We start from the raw sequence: 14,005 nt of genomic DNA, 5'->3' as shown, positions 1-14,005 counted from the left end.
GCAAGGGGAGTAGCAGATGGCTTCAAATATACCTGGCACCTCGCCCTCCGGTAGAAGAATGTTCAGGCCAGGAAAAGCTACAGAAATAGGCTCTGGCCTACCACTGCAGGGTCACAGGTCAGACTGGCCTATGGAGCATGGGAAGGCAGCTCAGCCATTCATGTCCCATGAGCCAGGGGAATGGAATCAATTAGGTAGCATGGCACCACCTTGTGGCCACCTCAACCCTTCTCCCTCTCCTCCAGGGGTTGGCTAAAAGCAGCTAAGTGAGTGCGTGTACTTTCTTACCTGGCTGACCACAAGGAGAAGCCCAGTCCACTCCCCTTTGTAATATTAACAAGTACAAACAACAGAGAGGACCAGCTGCTCTTTACTGTTCCCCAAGGGAAAGCTGGAACACAAAGTACTTACTCTGGCCCACCCCCAACTGCAGGGTCTGTCTAGAGTTCCCCTAACGCAGTCTAACTTCCCTCATCCTAACTTCAGTCAGGACGAGCAGCACATGGCTGCCAGCAGTAGGAAGAATACTGTAGTTGCAACTTCCGTTCCAATAATTCTCAGTCTGCCGTGGCCACTCATGCTTCTGTAGCTAGCTTTCTGTCAGCTCTCTTGTTACGAGGACAGCCAATGAGATGCACGGATCTGGCAGTCACCATCAGTCATCTTCGGATGACTCTTCTTCTGCCTCTCTCAGCCACTGGATGAACCTCTGCAGCTGCAAGGAAGCAGAGGGGACAGCTGCTAGGAGAGAACCACGCATTCCCACTGTTCCTGTTAGCAGATAAACAGTTCTGGCCACAGAGTCCTAGAGTTTCCAGTGGAGGACTCGGGATCCAGGGAGCAGAGGGCAGCGTACCTGTTGATTCTTCCGTAACTGCTGGCCTTCGTCAGTTGTGTCTCTTTGGCTGAACCAGCTCAAGATTGTTTCCTCAGCCAAGATCTCCAGCTGGTAGAAAGCCATCAGGACCTACAGAGTCAGCAAAGGGGAGTCTCAGGATCCCTCTATCTAAGCAAGGATGATGGATAATGTAAGAGACGACCTTATCATCTTCCTACCACATATGAAGAAGCCTCTTCAAGACAGACAAGAGAGTGGGCATAGTGGTACATGCTTGTAATTCCAGCACTTGGGAGGTGGAGGCGGAGGGTCAAGAATCCGAACTGAACTACTTAACAAGTTTAAGGCCAATTTGGGAAAAACCAAAAACTGTATCATCACTGTCCCCCAAAAACAAAGAAAGGAGTGGACCACTCTCTGCAGTACCAGGAGTGCATGGCTCACGGACCTCCTGCCGAGTGTCTGTTTAGTGCATCCTCAGGCCGCCTCCTGCCCCATGGCTGCCTCACTAGCATCAGCCTGCTCTGCACTGCATTACTCCAGCAGTAAGTAAACCCTAAGGACAGACGGTGCAGTGAACACACACTATGCTAGGCTCAAGTTAACCTCAGTTTTGTGTCTGTGGGGGTCATGGAGGCCTGTTTCAGGGCAAGCACAGCATACAAAGCTTGAGATGGAATTCACCTTGGCCATGGAAGTAACGAGAGTTTCATGTTCCAAGAAGAAGTCCTCAATGGCTGCCAATGCTTCCAAGTGGTCAGCTGCACGCTTTATGTAGTTCCTTAAAACAGGGCTCCAGGCTTTGAGCAGCTATGGAAAAAAAGGGGGGTGGTGATAGTGGCAATGTATCATACTCCTTAGCATGCCCCACAGCTGAACAACAAAGGCAATCAACAGTGACGGCATGGACGGACAAGCGGGAGATGACGCAGGTGACATGGATCATTTGGGAACTGTTCCCACACAAGGATGGGGAAAAGATGACATTTCTCAGGAAAGGGAAAAGGGGGTCAGATAAATGCTGTTGACTGTCACAAAATTCCTATTCCCAACCTAGAGGTTAATCTTGCTCTGGGTCTAATCACTGTGGGCTCTGTAACACCAGGTCTGTTCTTCACGTTGTTTTAGACTATTTGATCTTTGAGACAGAATTTTGCTATGTCACCCTGGCTGGTCTCTAAGTCCTGGGTTCCAGGAACTCTGCTGCCTCAACTTCCTGGAAGAGTTGGACTACAGATTATGTTCCCTAACAGCCAAATGCACTATTTCTGAATGTCCTTTTGGGGTGCCTGGAATGCTCTTAATTCAGGATTCTCAAAGAACATTCAGTATTAAATATTACTGGAAGCCATGCGTGGTGGTGCACGCCTTTAATCCCAGCACTTGGGAGGCAGAGGCAGGCAGATTTCTGAGTTTGAGGCCAGCCTGGTCTACAGAGTGAGTTCCAGGACAGCCAGGGCTATACAGAGAAACCCTGTCTCAAAAAACAAAAAAAAAAAAAAAACAAAAAAAAAAGGTACTGGACTCTGGACAACTTAATGCTCCTCTAGAAACCAACCATTTTCAAAGACAAGGAGAAAAGACCCAGAAGCAACATATACCCAAGAGCAAGCCTTCCTACTCCTATCTCCTTTTGAGACAAGCAGTACAAAGATGTTTAGCAGTCTCCACTCAATCCTTCACACACAACCTCAGTCTTTGCTTACAGGAAGCAGCAAGGCACAGTAGCGGTTTGGGTCAAGCAGGCCATCGACTTGTTGCAGGGGGAACTCCAGGACTACAAGGGTCAGGACCTGCATCACTTCCTTTAGGCTAATGTTGTAGGCATGCCTGTGGGGAGATGAGTGTGAATTATGGTTAATAGTGATGGTCCATTTGACAGGATCTAAATTCACCCTAGTAGACAAATCTCTGGCTGGACACATGTGTCAAGTTTCCAAATTGGGTTGAGGTGGGAAGACTCATTCTAGGTGTGGGTGTCACTGTTCTCTGGACTGGGGTCTCAGGCTGAAAAAAAACCAAAACACCCAGGAGGAGCTGAGCACCAGGATTCACTGCAGATGCCATGTGACAGCTGCATCCAACTCCTGCCACCATGAACTGTATCCTCATACTGGGAGGCCATTTTGCTACAGCAGATGTAGAGGATCCAGCACTGCTCCAGGGGTTCACTGCCCTAAGACCAGAAAGACCGTGACAGAAATCTAAGCTGAGGCTGGGTGTTAATGTTCTCCTTGCTCCAAACACTCCTGGCCTTCTGCCCAGGCTCCTTCTAGGGAAGCAATGCTTGGGAGGGAAGGTCTGCTCCTGCAGCAATGCAGGGGAGCAAGCAGGGAGCAGGAGGACGCAGGAAGGGTTGGTCTTACTTGAGAGAGTTGATCTCCAGGACTAGATTTTCACAGGAGATGTTCTCCTCTCTGCCCCGCTGCAGCGTTCCCAGGACCTCGTTCTGGAAAACTGAAAGGAAAAAGCAAACATAGCTTTCCAGAATGCGTTGCTCTAAGGCTCTAGCTCTGACTTTACCCCAAAGCCTTTCTGGGAGGAACTGAGCCGGGGGCTAGCTGCTAGAAGCAGAGAACAGACGTCCCCACGGTGTTCACACCTCTGATGTCATCCAGCTGAGGGGAGCCTGCTCGGCTGTCCAGCTCCTCAGGATCCACACTTCCCTCACTTTCAGTCTCACTTTCCTCCTCCGTCTTGATCATGAGTCCTAAGAACACAGAAAGGAGGAGCAAGTGATCCCACTCAGTGGGTAGAGTGCGTGACTGGCATGTACAAAGGCCTGGCTTTGATCTTCACCACCACACAAAAATCAGGTGTGCTGTGCACTATATACACCAAGGAAATGGACACAAGACGATCAGGAAGCTCGAAGTCATTCTCAGCTACAAGGCAAACTCAAGGCTAGGGTGGGCTCCATGAGAGCCTGTCATTTAAAAGGGGGTGTAGGAAAGGAGGGGATCGCCGGCGAAGCTCAGCTGTAAAGGCACTTGCTACCAGTCTCTGGGACCCACATGGTGGAAGGAGAGCACCCACTCCAGCAAGTTACCCTCTTACCTCTACTTCCTGAATACATAGACACACACACACACACACACACACACACACACACACACACACACACACAGAGTTTTAACAAAAAGATACCGACAGCTAGCAGTGTGTCCTGTCAGAATGAACTGAAGGTCCAATAATAATTGGATTCCAAGGCATTCAAAGTTCTTAAGACTATTCAGAGTAAGTAGAAGGCAGGCAGGTGTAAGGTCAAGCTCACCCCAGAGACTCTGCCGTAGCTCCTCATCTTCTTTCGAGTTCACACCCTCAGCTTTCCAGAGGTATCCCTGGCCTTCAAGGCCAACTTCTGCTGGATTGTAACCTGGAAAAGGCACTGACTTTGAGAAGGCCCAGCAGCAGCATCTCTCTCTAGAAGGGAACATGCTTGTCTATGGGACAGACAGACAGACGCACAGATGCCCCACACCTGTTGAGCCTCACACCTTTCAGCTTCACTTTCTCCTTTTCTTGGTCAGCTCCAGAATCATCACTAAACTGGCCATCATCTTCATCTTCCTCTGCATCTGGAGGATGCAAAGAGATCACCGAGCCCTCCGGCAGCGTGATGTCTGGGCCCACTACCACCTTAGAGGAAAAAAAGAATCAAGTAGCCCAGACTTCATCGTGCACTGAGGAGAACTGTGGTTTTTTGTTTTTTTTTGGTTTTTCGAGACAGGGTTTCTCTGTGTAGCCCTGGCTGTCCTGGAACTCACTCTGTAGACCAGACTGGCCTCGAACTCAGAAATCCGCCTGTCTCTGCCTCCCAAGTGCTGGGATTAAAGGCGTGCGCCACCACCGCCCGGCTGAGAACTGTGTCTTGACAATCAGAACAATGTTTTTTGTTTTGCTCTGGTTTTATACTAAGCTAAGCTGAAGGTTAGAGAAACTGGGGCTCTTACTGCAGTCTTGTTTACAGGGGGAAATATGGTCCCCTTTGACTTGGCACAATCACTATTCAATTTTGGGGTTGTGCAGAGTCTGAATAAGCCTTACCTGGGAAGTGAGAACACAGTATGGCTTCAGTTTGACTCGCTCCTTGACCTCAGCTCTGTCACAGAGCAGAGATTGGTGTATTTGTGCTCCAGCAGCCACTCGAACTCCCTGCCACAGGTAGGCCTGGTCCAGTACCACATTATCACCTGGCTCAGAATGAGGAGGACTTCCGGTCACTCAGGGTCCCACATCCGAAAGAGTCCTTCACAGAGGACAGGCTGATTGACACCAGCCCCAGCCCAGCTCCCATCTAGCTGATATTCTACCTGCTGACATTAGAAACATTCAGTCCCTTCCAAGGTTAGCCCCAAGAGCAAAGTGACCATCCTCTACTAAATTTACAATAATTTTACACTATATGTATGGCTCAATCTGAGAACCCTCAGGATTTCTCAGAATGAACCATAAACCTTATTACAATCATGTTCACACCTACAAGGAGAACCCAATGACTCCACCTCTCTGTGTATTACGGAATATGAATCCTACTGTTGTCCTTTTAAGGTCTACTACTATTATTAGTCTCATATTCTTCAACCAAAGTGAGATGTCAAGAGGAATACAAAGATTATAGGAGAGCAAAAAAAAAAAAACATGGAGAGAGCTGGAAAGATGGCTCAGCGGTTAAGAACACTGGCTGCCCTTCCAAAGGACGGGGGTTCAATTCCCAGTACCCACATGGCAGCTCACAGCAGTCTGTAGGTTCAGTTCCAGGGGATCTAACAGCCCCACAAAGACATGCAGGCAGAACACCAATGCACATAAAACAATAATAAATACACTAAGAAAAAAAAAAAAAGAGGGCTGGAGAGACGGCTCAGCAGTTAAGAGCACTGACTGCTCTTCCAGAGGTCCTGAGTTCAATTCCCAGCAACCACATGGTGACTCACAACCATCTATAATGGGATCTGATGCCCTCTTCTGGTGTATCTGAAGAGAGCAACAGTGTACTCACATACATAAATAAATCTCTAAAAACAAAACAAAACAAAACAAAAAAAAGAGCCCACAACTAGCATTTAGGTCCCAACATTGCCTTACATTAGATGTTACTGGGACAGGAGAACTAGCACATGCAGAAGCCTTCTGTAAGCTGTTACGACTGGACAAAGGTCATTAGTACACACTAACTCCACTTGCCTCCAAATGTGAACACAGGACATTTCAGAATGTAAGAGTCACACACAGACTAGGTAGAGCTGTGGTGGTGCTCACTTTTAATCCCAGCACTCAGGCGGCTCTGTTAGTTCAAGGCCAGCCTGGTCTACAGAGTTTCAAGATAGCCAGGACTATGTAGAGAAACCCTGTCTCAAAAAAACCAAGCTGGCCATACAGCCCTGAGGCAATCTATGCTCCAGAGTGGATGGGATCATATACAACTGTAGCCAACTGACTTCCTTTGTCCTGCCCTCCTGCCATTTTGTTTAAGACAAATTTCGATATACAGTTCTAGGATGGTCTCAAACTTGTAATCCTCCTACCTCCATCTCCTGGTGCTGGGACTGTAAGTGTGGGCAACAGTGGGTGTGTGTGGTGGCTTAGGCCTTTAATCCCAGCACTCGGTCTGTGTGCACCAGCAAGCACGAGGACTCTTTCTTTTTCTTGTTCCTTTGGCCCAAGATTTAGTCAATTTAACGTTATGTGTGTGAGTGTTTTGCCCAAATTATGTATGCACACAAAGCACATGTTTGGTGCCTGAGGAGGTCAGAAGAGGTCACTGGCTCCTCCTGCACTTGAGTTATGAGCTATGAATCCTGGGAACAGAATCTGAGTCCTCTGCAAGAGCAATGCACACTGAACCACCTCTCCATGCCTCTGCTCCTTCCTTATGATAGCCACTCTAGTTTCCTGTTCATAGGATTGTCCCTCGGCATCCTCCCTAGCTTCTGGAGACACACTGCAGCCCCGTATCTATAGGACCGCTGCTGGGTTCCCCACCTGTGCTCACCAATATGGCAGTTAGGGCCGATGACACTGTTGGTGATGGAGCAGTTGCTGCCGATGACAGTGCCAGCTCCCAAAAGCACATTTTCCTCCAGGACGCTGCCATGGCCCAGGCTGACTTCAGGCCCTCGGTAGATGTTGTGTCGGGAATGAGTGTAGCTCTGGGTGGTGCTGTCAGTGAAGTTTACTTCTGGAGTGAGAGGGTAGACCCATCGGCGGATGACGTCAGCACAAACAGCTGAGTACATGTGTAGGTTGGAGACCCGGGCACCATATTCCCTAGTTGTCACATGCAAGTGAATCTGGTTTCCTAGGACCTAAATGAGAAGGGGTGGTTACCCAATCAAGCGAGGCAGGAAGACGAACCCCAAGCATGTCACCTTTCTAAGCCTTTTCAGCGCCTCTCACTGACATAGTCAAACGACCAGAGCTTTCGTTCTCAGGCTTAATGAAACACAAAAGGGAACCAAAGGCTACCAGAGTAAGATAAACCCTTTCTACTAGAGGTTTCGGAAGCTCTTCTCACCTCCTCATTCATTAATATGCCTCGTACAAAATCATCTCGAGTTTGGTAGTCAAAATTGTCTGTGAAGAGCTGAGCTACCTGTGAGGAAAACAGAGCACGCTAAGGTTAAGTACTTTACAAGTAACAAGCCCAGAGAGCTATGAAACCCAGAAATGGCTGTGGGACAAAACCCTAGATTTGGTTCCCAGCATACTGGGAGTCAGGTAATGGTACCTCTCTACTATACAACAAGTCAGAAAAAGAGGGAAAAGATGCATACCCTGGCCTTGAAAGGGAGCAATTACAGACCCCCGAGAGCTCTACTCTGGCTACACAGCCCTGTTCTGGAGAGTTCACCTGAGGAGAGCAGATGCTGATGTGACAGTCCAACAAATCATATCGAATCTCCACTCCGTCTCCACTGCCCTGGAACAGGCTCTGAAGGGAGAAGTGGCAGGCAGAGGCTTGAGCTCACCTCTCTCCTCGCAGCTCCGCCTTCTCCTACCCGAGTTCCTTCCCCAGACACCCAGTTACCAATGGAAAGGAAAAGCGCCGGAGGCCTTGGGTCTTCTGGAAGTGAAGAACCCTGTTGGTGGCGCTGTCCACAGCCATCACCACGTTGTCCTCATGGCAGCGTGTAGGGTGGCTGGGTGACGACTCTTTGAAGACCATTGTCATCACAGAGACATTTTTTTCTAGCTTCCTTCTTAACCTATTAAGAACCAGAGGCACAGTTAGTCTTAGGACTCTGCTGGTCCCTAAGTCTTGTCCTGCAGTCTTCCCCAGCCTGACCTGTGTTCCTCCAGGGCTCTGCAGATATTGATATTTGAGATGACATCTCCATATATCAAGAGAAAGTCAGAGCGCACCAAGGCCTTGGCATCGACGTCACGGAGGACGTCTCCTAGTGATCGGTATAGCTCTGATGTGATTATCCGAACAACGTTGGGGGACGTAGGATGGCACCACTTGGATTTCCTGTAGGAAAGTGATGAGAGGAACAGTAAATTAAACAGATGGTCACAGACCTGGCCTTCAACCTCCATCCAGCGTTTATACTCCTCTGTGGCTTTCCTGGGCTCCTGCCAGCGTCCCTGGTTTCAAAGAGTCCTATGAACCATAATGAATGGTTTCAGCGTCTAGTGTCATTAGTTTTATGTGTTTGAGAAATATGGCCATTTCCTTTCTATAACTTGACTCCTGTCTTCAAATATGAGTTTGAATTCAAGAGCTTATGAGATCTAGGGTATAAAAGTATTCTGGGAACATATATTTTTTTTTTCATGTCATCTTTCTTGTTCTGAGTCTCTATCAACTTTAAACACCGTAACATGGAAAACATGTTGGGTATATATTAGTCTTTATTTCCCAAACTCATAAATTCCCAGACTAACTCTTCCAAATTTTAACAAGCATCTCTTAAGAACTTACTGTGGGCTTGAAACTAAGGTGGGCGGAGGACACAGAGGGGAGGAGCTTGTTCCAAATACAGACAGTATTTGGAAATTTGGTGGAAAAATAAAGATGCCCTTCCAATAACATACACTCTGGAGCCATCAAACAAAAAGCAAAACTCACAGGAACAAACTTTGAAAGACTCAGAAATTATCAAAAGATGGCCTAGTTGGCTATCACTGGAAAGAGAGGCCCATTGGACTTGCAAACTTTATATGCCCCAGTACAGGGGAACGCCAGGGCCAAAAAGTGGGAGTGGGTGGGTAGGGAAGTGGGGGGCAGGGTATGGAGGACTTTTGGGATAGCATTGGAAATGTAATTGAGGAAAATACGTAATAAAAAATATATATTAAAAAAAGAAAGAAAGACTCAAAATCACAGGCAAGCCTTTAATTTTGGTCCCTGGGACCTCAAGGCAAAGGAAGCTGCAGCAGTTTACCTCGGGACACGTGACGAGAACACTAAACCTCACAGGAGCTCAGAACAGATTCAGTGTTCTCCTCCTCACATCAACTCTATCCTGGAAGAACTGAAAAAAGACGGAGAATCCTGGAAAGGAAAAATTATGAAGCCTTACTGTAAGTGTTCTTTGATCTGAGCAGCTTTCCAGCAGCAAAAGACAAATGTTTCCTGTACACCCGTGGCAGTCAGGAACTCCAGAGTATAGTCAATTAGCGCAACGTTGGCCAGGGGCAAGAGGACCTATAGGGCAGGAAAGAAAAAGTCTGAGATCTTCAAGTCAGGATTATACTTTGGTATACTTTGGTTTGCAGACACTATAATCGACTTTATCCTTTTATTCTAAAGCAAACAGGCTCTAAGGGTCAGTCTAAGGCTCTGGAATTTGAGCCTAGTAGGCATGGTATCAGACACAAACATGTTCTAGGAGCCCAGTGCTGGCATTAAGGACAAATGTTGGCCCTAAGTCATAGCTCTAGAACTCTAAGCACTAAGGTCTTCTTCATAGAATTTCCTTCTATTGTTCTATTGCCACTAAGAGTCACAGAAATCATTCAAACACTTGTCAAAAATGAACAGTCGTTAGCCTTAGGAATTCTTTTTTTTTTTTTTTTTTTTTTGTGGTTTTTTGAGACAGGGTTTCTCTGTATAGTCCTGGCTGTCCTGGACCTCACTTTGTAGACCAGGCTGGCCTCGAACTCAGAAATCCGCCTGCCTCTGCCTCCCGAGTGCTGGGATTAAAGGCGTGCGCCACCACGCCCGGCTATTAGGAATTCTTAAGTCAAAGGCAAATCCCTATTTGAATGAACTATGGATTGCTGAGCGACCCAGTAGTCTGCAAGCGCAATGCCTATTTCCTATGTCTAGGTAATTCCTAGACTGATGGCAACCCACTGGGGTCCCCTTTCAGCAGATGGGAGGAAAACAGCCTGCTGAGAGCTAGCCTTTTTTCCTTTAGGAATATATTACCATTGCCTTTATCTAAAGCAATTTCTTTAAATTGCCCATGTCCTGCAAGGTTAAAGACAGTGGAGGCCCCTCTTGTGCTACTAAATCCCCCGGGGAAGCCTTCTTTCAAGCATTGATTCTACACACAGCCCTCTCCATCCTTCCCAAGGCTGGGTGTATAGCCCTGCGAGAATCCATGTGTGCTAGTTACTCATCTGATCGGACAGCCTCCGAGGTTTCAGTCGGTCTCTCCACCTTTTCCTAACCAGATAAGCTCAACTTGAGGGTAACTTCCAGAGCACGCTTCACTAACCAGCTGCAGTGGCAACCTGCGGCCCCGCTACCCTCGAGGCCGGCAGACTGCTCGCGAGCCGGGTGCTCACCCGAGGCTGGTCCTTGGAGATGGGGAAGAAGCGGCGGTTGAAGCTATCGGCCACTAGAACTGCCTGGAGGGGCGGCGGCGGCTCCTCCTCCGCACCTTGGGTTCCCCCGCCGCCCGAGCCGCCGCCGCCGCGTTTGCTCGCTCGGCCGGCCGCAGCGCCAGGCACCGCCGCAGTGGCTGCCATCTTGCTTCGCAGCCAGCACGTCCGCCGGGAAGTCACACGGCACGCAGTAGGGGACAAAAAGGACTCACAGTCAAAACGCGAAGGTGTAGTTGCAGGGAGAGAAAGAGGAAGGAATGCGCATGTGTGTACCAGCAGACCCCACCCACCCCGTGCAAGACCAGGGCGTGGCTGACCGCAGTAGGTGCTACTGGGAGGTGTATGCACCCCAGAGGGGTGAGATCCCACCGTTGTCTACTTAGTCAGTGAGTGCTGTTGGATTGGACAAGCTAAGAAGGCAGCGAGCTGGATAGGCTTGTGATCGCTGGGCAGGAGCCTACAGCTCCTCTGCCCAGAGTAGGATAAAATTTGTAGTTCTCAGGGATTGGAGAGATCACTCAACAGTTAAGAGCACTTACTGCTCTTGCAGAGGATCCACGTTCTGCGCCTGGCGCTCACGTGGTAGCAAGCAACTATTCACAATTGCAATTCCAGGGTGTCCGACACACTTTCGACCGGGCACTGGATGCCTGTGGAAAACACTCATCCACATAAATCTAAATATAAAATGAAGCTCCCCACTTGCAGTCTAGTAATCTAAGGGGATCTGGCATCTTTGGGAGGGAAACCACGATCTGCACAAATACTGGACATGGAGGCAGGCTGTAGATTTTTACTGAACACACACCTATTATGGGTGCTCCCTCCCCCCTTGCCAGAAATACGACCTAGAGCGACAGGCATTTCTTAAACCCTCAAATCGGAACCAAGGGAGCACGCCCAACTAGTGAGTGGAAAAACTGCTGCTGGAGCTCATCTGACTCCCATGGTTCTGAAAGAGTAGTAAACTCAGTGCTCCAAGGTATGCTAATCATAAAACAGATAGCGACATTCCTCCACCCACCGGCTTCCTGGGTTCAAAGAGTGTTAATTCAAAGAAAGTCACCCTGACCCACTCTGACCATTGCTGGAACCTGCAATGCAAATGTGCTATCGTTAGGGGCTCTTAGAAACTGTCTTGAGAGTTAACAATTACCAGGTATTCCTTGTGACACCTGTGACTCTGTACTTCCTTGTGACTCTTAACTGGTATTTTTGGTATTTTCCAACAACGCCCTTCCCACCTCCTTGAGTTGTGGTTCCTTCCTTTAAATACCCCCTTATCCAGCTACTCGGGGCGCCACAGTCCTCTACCCCTGCGTGGTGTATGACCGTGGGCCCGAGAGCGCTCTTGAATAAAAATCCTCTTGCAATTTGCAGCAAGACCGTTTCTCGTTGGTGATTTTGGGGTGTCGCCTCTCCTGAGTCAGAACGTGGGGGAGTCCTCACGTTGTGGGTCTTTCAGTTCCACAAGCGTTATCCCAGATGAGGCTGGATCTAAGAGCAGGAGTAAACTGGGTAGGACTGGGGCGTAGTAGCAAGCTTTTCAGGCTAGACTGAAGTGGAGCAGCAGGTTTTGGTAAAAGAAGCCGTGGCCGCAGTTTATAAATCAAGCTTAAGGCGGAGGAAGCAATGGCACGCAGGCTGGGCGTAATTCTGTCAAGCCAAAAATTCCAGTAAGTAATCTGCCCAATCAGCAACAGAACCTCTGCTAATCCCACAGCCCGCAAGTTTCGGCAACTCCCTCTGTTGCTTCCACCCACCTCCCCGCAGATGTTCTCCGGTGGAGTGGTGAGCCTATGTTTCTAGTGTATCGCTACTCGTTAGCTTCCTTGTGGAACCCAGAAACCTGTCATTTCTTCCTTCGCCCAGTTAATGAGGGTGCTATGAGGACAACGTTTGCTTCTGAAAACGTTAGTACAGAGAGGGAAAAGCTTAGTAAAAAATTTCAATTAAATCGAAGTCGGACAGGTCACCTAAGAGCGTATGCTTCCAAAACCGATTGAGACAGGGGGAATCTCAAGTGAGAGCTGTAGCAATGCCTCGTGACAACTGATCAAACAAGTAGGCAAACACGACCAAAATAAAATTAAGTATAAATATACCTTCTGGGGGACTGTTTGCGCTACAGATCTACATGAAGAAGAAAAATGTGCACTTGTGGGAACTTCTCATGCACACAGACTCTTGCTCAAACACGGGATCCCGGAAATGCTGAATGTGGAGTTCAGTGGCTTGAGAAATTGGGTAACACTGCCCTCTACAGATCAGTGTGATGTAGTGAGCCTTCACCAATTCCCAGAGTCTATGTCATAGACTTTATGACAAATGAAGTCTTCTTTTCTTTTTGCCATAAGGTCTCACTACATGTCCCTGCCTGCCCTGGTACTGCTCACTGTATATACCAGGCTGGCCTCCAACTTGTAGAGACCCACCCGACTCTGCCTCTCGAGTGCTGGGACTAAAGACGTGGATCATCATGCCCAGCCTATGAAGTCATTTTTTTACGTGGAGGTTTTCTGGACTGTGGGGTAGGAAACATCTGTAATGTATATGGAGGTCAGAGGCCCTGTAGTAAAGGAGTCTTTTTTCCTATTCTGAGATTCAGACTCAAAGACAAGTTGAGTTTCTTGAAGAGATTAGAACACAAGGTTTCTGAGACAGCATTGCCCAGAGAAAGAAATGATGATCCTGTGAGCCAGCCCAAGGTCTCCAGCCCACAGCGGTCAGAAGTTACTGGTATAGTGTGAAGTTGTTCCTGGCTAGCTGATTACCCAACTGCCCCAAGGAAGGTGTGTTCTTCGAAGGAAAGGAAAGGATGTAGACTGCCCTTGCTTGTTCAGTACTGTCCCAGTTTTATCTTTGAACATCCTGAGTCCTGGACTGAGGAAATCCTGAGTCCTTGGTACACTGAAGTGTTTTGGTCTCCATATAGGTGGCCACTAGGCATCAGTAATTTGGTCTGGGAACTCCTTCCTACACACATAATTAGTAGAAATGACCAGCCCTTCCCAATGCCTGCACAATATGTAGGTCACAGGAAAGCAACACAGTGATGCTTACTGGGAAATGTTGGTGACAGAAAAAAAAAAAAAACCCTTAATATAGCCAGAGATTGTCCTAAGTAAAGCCACCGTGGAAGCCAGCAGGTAACAATGAGGCTACACTAACAACACAGATCTGAGAAGTAAAAGGTTCTTTAGGTCAAGAGGACAGAATCTCTATCCTGGATGGAGGCCTCACATTCCAGGTCAGGAACTTGGCAAGGAACCACCCCTAGGAAGTCTGGGCTCTCTTTAAGCCGCACTAAAGAGTAAAATAATTTCCCCTTGATGAGATGCTGTGTTTTTTCTTCCTCTGATTCTTTTTTTTTTTTTTTTTTTTTTT

General features: G+C 48.1%; 1 protein-coding gene across 2 annotated transcripts; it reads right to left on the bottom strand.

The window, feature by feature from the left end:
* Positions 1-350: 350 nt before the first annotated feature.
* On the bottom strand, positions 351-10,881 carry Eif2b5 (eukaryotic translation initiation factor 2B, subunit 5 epsilon). Of its 2 annotated transcripts, none has more exons than NM_172265.2 (16): positions 10,580-10,859; positions 9,367-9,491; positions 8,127-8,312; positions 7,869-8,046; positions 7,692-7,772; positions 7,356-7,433; positions 6,834-7,146; positions 4,886-5,031; positions 4,336-4,477; positions 4,113-4,214; positions 3,441-3,548; positions 3,205-3,295; positions 2,545-2,668; positions 1,523-1,648; positions 857-967; positions 351-715 (listed from the first exon to the last, which is right to left on the bottom strand). In NM_172265.2, exons 1-16 carry the CDS (start codon positions 10,760-10,762, stop codon positions 656-658), a joined length of 2,154 nt encoding a protein of 717 aa, NP_758469.1. In that variant the 5' UTR covers positions 10,763-10,859; the 3' UTR covers positions 351-655. The 2 variants fall into 2 exon arrangements, 1 of the variants encoding a protein (NP_758469.1); XR_384555.4 differs by having other exon boundaries at positions 353-715; positions 4,320-4,477; positions 10,580-10,881.
* Positions 10,882-14,005: the final 3,124 nt, after the last annotated feature.

The sequence above is a fragment of the Mus musculus genome, chromosome 16 (genome assembly GCF_000001635.26).
Source record: "Mus musculus strain C57BL/6J chromosome 16, GRCm38.p6 C57BL/6J".
Lineage (NCBI taxonomy): Eukaryota > Metazoa > Chordata > Mammalia > Rodentia > Muridae > Mus > Mus musculus.
Note: the sequence above shows the minus strand (reverse complement) of the source record. Positions and strands in the feature narration are given on the sequence as shown.

Excerpts from the sequence above, each read along its gene's own strand:
- Eif2b5 (NM_172265.2), bottom strand. The coding sequence starts at position 10,762 with ATGGCAGCCACTGCGGCGGTGCCTGGCGCTGCGGCCGGCCGAGCGAGC. Across the intron at positions 9,492-10,579 it reads TCTCCAAGGACCAGCCTCGG|GTCCTCTTGCCCCTGGCCAA; the intron begins GTGAGCACCCGG and ends CCTGCCCTATAG. Across the intron at positions 1,649-2,544 it reads ACTGTGCCTTGCTGCTTCCT|CTGCTCAAAGCCTGGAGCCC; the intron begins GTAAGCAAAGAC and ends TTTTTTCCATAG.